The 6,000-nt window shown below is 38.2% G+C and overlaps 1 protein-coding gene across 6 annotated transcripts in view; it reads right to left on the minus strand.

The window, feature by feature from the left end:
- Positions 1 to 5,678, minus strand: part of PNG1 (peptide-N-glycanase 1) — a 32,810-nt gene extending 27,132 nt beyond the window's left edge. For all 6 annotated transcript variants that reach the window (XR_016049008.1, XR_016049009.1, XR_016049010.1 and 3 more), the window contains exons 1-3: positions 5,546 to 5,678; positions 5,405 to 5,458; positions 5,143 to 5,301 (exon numbers count right to left, since the gene is read on the minus strand). Coding sequence is in view for 3 of the 6 variants with exons in the window: in XM_088857721.1 (XP_088713847.1) it covers positions 5,143 to 5,301; positions 5,405 to 5,458; positions 5,546 to 5,623 (291 nt within the window). In the remaining 3 variants the exon portion in view is untranslated. The remainder of the gene's footprint in view (positions 1 to 5,142; positions 5,302 to 5,404; positions 5,459 to 5,545) is intronic.
- Between the last annotated feature and the right edge of the window lie 322 nt (positions 5,679 to 6,000).

Below are 6,000 nucleotides of genomic sequence, written 5' to 3' on the forward strand. Positions count from 1 at the left end.
AACCTCATGCTCTTAACTTTTCCACACTAATAATTAAAGAAACTCCAAAAGTAAGTGAGAGTAAGAGAGACCAACTTAACATATTCGTTTTTAAGAACGAGAGAGAGAAACCAACTTTAAGTGGTTCACTTTTTTAGGACAACATGACAGAGATACGTGTCATTGTAGCTTTGCGTCATGTCAACATTTTTTTGTCCTTTTAAAGGGGGTGGCAGGCACATGAGATGGGCGCATGTCTTCCTCTCAAAGCTAGAGAGATTGAGAGACGTGTGTACACGTGGCTTTGGGTCACCTTCTTTTTTATATTCTTACGAGATGGATACATGTCTTTCTCTCAAAACTCAGAGAGAGAGGGAGAGATACATGCTCGAATGTAGCTTTGGTCACCTGTTCCAAGACGCCGCCCAGGCTCCCAGCTTGAGGCGGCTGCCTAGGCATGCGCCTAGGAGCGGAGCAAGAAGCCCAGTGTTCCTGCCTATGCCCCGCCTAGGCATGGCAGCCTAGACGTCTAGGCGTCCTGACGGCCGAATTTTCGAACACTAGCTCCCATAGATCATGAAAATTGTGAATCAAAGCGAGCATAAATCAAGCCATGGAAGATCCTGGAGTCCAAAATGGAAAAATTCGAGGAGAGATCGGAAAAATTCAAGGAGAGATAGGAGAAATAAATCAGCAGTTGATATGATTACTAAATCATCATCCCAATAAGAGGGTGCTCATAATCTAGTAGATTCAATGCCAAACCTCAACTTATAGATTAATCAAGTTCCATTACCGGCTACAGCAGCTGATCCCATACATAGAGAGTTGATCTTCAAGCAAGAACTATTATCTATGCAGTGTGCACGAGATCATGTATCAAGGTCAATCTCCCCAACTTTCATGATAAGATCCATATAAAGGATTTTATTGACTAGTTGAGCTCAATATAATTTTTTTAATAGAATAGATATCATATGATTTCGGAAGGTAAACCATAATTATGCATGATATCCCAAAGTTCACTACATGTTGCGCAGTGTTTCAAAAAGCGCTAGGCGGCACTGAGGCGGCCATGAGGGTCTAGGCCACCCAGCATCTAGGCAGCCTCGGTTCAGTTGAAAAAAAACAAAAAAATGATGACTAATACTTGATTAATCCATAAGAATTTTGATAATCCATAAGACCATGATCCCAGTTAAAAAAAAAGAAGATAGAAGTCAGGAAGAGAATTTTAAATTTTGGATAATCCATATTTTCATGCAATGCTAAAACAGTAAAACCATACAAGCATACACTGATAGTCTGATACACTGTAGACTGTACACACAAAAATTAGATAGTAGAAGCAGAACTAGAAACTAGAAAGTAGAAACGAAAAATAAGAAAGAGACAATATACATAAATTCAAAAAATATACAGTCTATAAGACTATGACACATTAATCAACACTCATTAATCAACACTCAACACAACAGTCAACATTCAACACCAAGAGTCTTCAGTCATCATCATCATCATCCCCAGAAGGAATAGGGTGAGCTTCATCATATGCATCAGAATCGAGGCCATCATCATCAGAGTCATCTCCCTCTTCAATATAACGCTCGTCATTCTCTGTTTCTTTTGAATCCGCCTCTTTCTCCTCCTCTTCATCTATCTCCCTCTTACTAACATGTGCAGATGAGGCCTTAGAAGTCTTGACTGCTCTATCCTTTTTTATCTTTTTGTACTTCCCTGAACTTAAATATTATATAATTTCCTCCCTGGTAGCGTCAAGAACATTTTTACACAGGGCAACATCCCCCTTAATACCGGCAAGGTGATTTTTAAATTGGTAAATGCCCCCATTAGTATCATTTCCATAATAATTACATTTAATATTATTTATGTAATTCGAATTTGGGTTATAACCATACTTTTAACCAGGATCACCACTTCTAGAAGAACCTGGAGAAGATATTTCCATAGAACAAAGCTCATTTTCATCATTTTCTGGTTCTTTAAAATTCAGAAGTTGTCTAATCTCATCCCGAATGGCTTCAAGAACTTTTTTACAAAAAACAACATTCTCTTTAATACCAACAAGATGTTTCTTGAATCAGTTAATACCCCATTGATATCTTTTTTACAAAAATTACACTTTATACAATTTTTATCATTTGGTTTTGGGTTATACCTATACTTCCAACCCGGATCACTTCTTCTAAAAGTAGTAGAAATAGATCTATTCAAATGACAAGGATTTTGTTCTTGTTTTTGTATTACAAAACTCATATATTGTTTAATCTCCTCTCTAATAGCTTCAGGAACATTTTTAGAAGGGGCAACATTCCCATTAATACCGGTAAGATGTTTCTTAAACCGGTTTATGCCCCCTTTTGTATCTTTTAGATTGTTTATTTTATTTTGAGATGTCTTCTTCAGCATCTAGTCAAAGTGGAGATCCAGATTGAAAATATGGATATAACCCGAATCCAAATGACAACATTTGGATTTAGGTTATATCCATATTTTCAACATGGATCTCCACTTCGACTAGATCTTGAAGAAGACTTCTCAAAATAAAATAAGCAATCTAAAAAATAAAGTTTTGCACTTACTTTGATTTCTCAAACTCCAAACTCCCACCTCTGAGATGTTTTTTTATGCTAAAATAATAAAAAACACCCTCTAATAGGATTATAAAACTCCAAAACTAAATCAAATCTACTTGGGTGATGTTTGGATCCGTTTTCCGTAACTTTGAGAAACACTTTGATCCAATGAAAGTCAGAAAAGGATGTTTTCTTGATGTTTCTTTCTCTCTAAAATGGGTTCTTGTGGGTTTAGGTTTCAAATGAACCTAAAACCCATCCTTTGAAACCCTTTATATTTAAAAAAAAATCAATTGAAACGAAAAAACAAAAAAAAGCTCCACCCATAAGCGGGGCGCAGGTCCTGAGCGACTGCCTAGGCGGGTTCCGTACCGTCTAAGCGGCCGTCTAGGGACTGCCACCCAGTTTGGCCGCCTAAGTCTGGGCAATACGCCCAGGCCTTCTGGACCGCCTAGGCGGCCACCTAGGCGCTGGGTGATCCGCTTTTTTTAACACTAATGTTGCCTAGTCTATTATTTCGTTATTTGGTTCATTAAGTGGATAAATAAATGAGGCCAATGGTGGGATCACATCACCAACTAGTCAAAATCCCTATGAAGGGTCATGTAACCATAGCAAGATCAAGATTCTCCTAACCCCTAGAGAAGGACATGGGTAGGGTTTCTAGTATTTTCCTATTTTATTATGTTTATACAGGGGACTGAAATTGGGTTGTTTGAATCTTTTAATTTGTGGCTTTCTTAGGGTATTTGTGCCTTTTTTGTTGTTGCAGAGAATTGAGGGGTAGATTTGAAACTTTGACTTTGTTAATGATAAAGGACTAGAGTGTAATAGTAACTACATTTTCTTATAAATCACTTTAGATTTTTGAAGTGTACCCGGTCTTATGAAAGATCTTTTGGGGTGTACACCTTCGGAGGCCAAGCCTTGAGCCTAGAGAGTGAATTAGGCCTTTGAACCTCAAGAGTGAAAACTATTGGGGTGGAATCCCCCTTGAAGACAGGGTATCTTTTCTCATTGTAGTTTATTTTGTCTAATTCCAAGGTTTTTTAATCTCGATCGAGCTAACTCGAACTGGATTTGGGCACAAACTCGATAGGAAAAACATATATTAAAAATTCATAAAAAATAGGAAAAATAATGGATACCCTCCCCACCCCCCCACCCCCCCCCCCCCCCTCCCCCCCCGCCCACCCCCCTGGAATGTACTTAAATCCAACCCGCCAATACTTTTCAGATCGCACCCTTAACCCAATTACTATTTTCCTCGCTTCTAACCCTATCAAAAAGATAATACGTTAATGACTAAACTACCATTTTAACTCTCTCTCTCTCTCTCTCTCTCTCTCTCTCTCTCTCTCTCTCTCTCTCTCTCTCTCTCTCTCTCTCTCTCTCTCTCTCTCTCTCTCTCTCTCTCTCTCTCTCTCTCTCTCTCTCTCTCTCTCTCTCTCTCTCTCTCTCTCTCTCTCTCTCTCTCTCTCTCTCTCTCTCTCGTAATGGGAAAGTGTGGGAAAGTGCAATCCGGTACAAACAAAATGTACCGGACTGGAAGAACATAGCAAAAAATGTGCCTCACTACCGATCTAGCACATTGTTGTGTTGGACCGCTCTTTTTCATTGTTTTGGCCATGGTCCGGCAAGAAATGTGCCGGATGGGAACATGGATAAAAATGCAGTTCGACATAAAATGTGCCAGGTCGGCTAGTAGCTAGGAGGAAGAAGTTGGACCGCACTTTTTACCATGTTCTTCTGATCCAGCACATTTCTTGCCGAACTAGGGCAAAAACAATGTGAAAATACGTTCAAGTACACTTTGGCATCAAATTTCAAAAGCCTCACAACCAGTCCGGCACAATTTTGTACCGGTCATAACTTTCAGGGGCGGAGAGAGAGAGAGAGATTGATATCATGCAAGAGAGAGAGAGAGAGATCAGGCGGAGAGAGAGAGGATTGAAAGGGTAGTTTAGTCTACAAAGTACATTCCAGGGGGTTTTCCATAATTTTCCCTAAAATTTATATTTTTTTAACTAAATCAATGTACAAATATTATCTATATATAATCTTATTTTTTATATGATTTGTGAGTTTTTTTTATCATATGCTATATTTTTTATTTTCCTTGTCTTGGATTTTTCAGAATTGTTTCTGGCTATAAATCAATTTTTTTCTAAATTCCATCTTTTATAATGTTCTCCCATCTCTTTTGCACTTCTAATGTTGCTTATAGTTTTCTTTATTTCTATTTTTGAAGAAAAAATTTATCTTTTATCCCTTTTTTGAGCTGGTACAGTACTCTCATGCGGGTCCTCTCAGAGCACGAGTTACTTGGCTCGAGCAGGAACCAAGTCCCAAGCCGAGTAATTGAACATTTTTTCTGCTTTCTGCCACTTTTCCCCACATCAAATTCAGATGAAATTGGGACGTAAATGGAAAATAAAGATAATAAGAAGATCTCACTAGTTTCAAGTTTCAACCAATATTTATATCAATTCAAGCACATTCAGTCATAATTCGCCACAAGTCACCAAGATCTAGACTCAAAAATCAAAATACCATGAACCTTTACCTGTAACAAACGAGCCAATTCTTTATCAGACGTCTCCATAGTTGAAGCAGAAGCCACGTCCTCCTCCATTGAAACCACACGAAGCTCTTCGACGGAAGAACCAGAGTCCGCCAAAAGATCACTATCATCCTTAACTGGAAAATTATCCTTTCGATATATCTTTTCCAACAAAAACCAGCATGCACAAGGAACAATTACGGAGACAATCAACGAAATAAAAATAATGTTGGTAAAAATTAGGGTTAGGGTCTCAAAGAAGTACATTCTGGCTTTTAGGGGGCACCAAAGTCAGGGAGTAGAGCTGACACCTCAGGACCTGAAAATTAGAGAGAGAAACGTGCAATTTTATAGACAAATGAGAAAAGCGAACGCTTCAATTCGAAGAAAAGAAAAAGAGAGAGACCTCGAGACCAGTTTCTGCATTGTAATCGACTTCGTAGGTCGAGTCCTTGTGACGAACGAGAAACTTTTGAGTCGCCATTTCTCTCTTTCCGCTGTCTCCCTCATTCTTTAAACCTGCAAATTCTTCAGCACTTTACTCTGCCCGCTTTGAGTACAAAGAAAATTACAAATAACTTACAAGAGAAGCCTTTCTATGAATGATACCCCCGATCAAACTTCCCAAAAACCAACCGCTTTTCTAGCTAATACTGTCCTAATCAAAAAGTTATTTTTTTTTAACGAAAATACCCTTTAATATACGATAAATTATTTTAGCCGGCCCGATTTTCACGTCGACTGGTAGACTCAGGTAGCAATTGTCGGACCCTAAAATCTTTCTACTAAAAATCTCTTCTACTAATTTATTCTAAAAATTTTAAAAATAAAAAAAAATTAGTACGCATTCTAATAATTTCT

Source organism: Amborella trichopoda, chromosome 2, assembly GCF_054954075.1.
Source record: "Amborella trichopoda isolate Santa Cruz 75 chromosome 2, AtrichopodaSantaCruz75HAP2 v2.0, whole genome shotgun sequence".
NCBI classification, from domain to species: domain Eukaryota; kingdom Viridiplantae; phylum Streptophyta; class Magnoliopsida; order Amborellales; family Amborellaceae; genus Amborella; species Amborella trichopoda.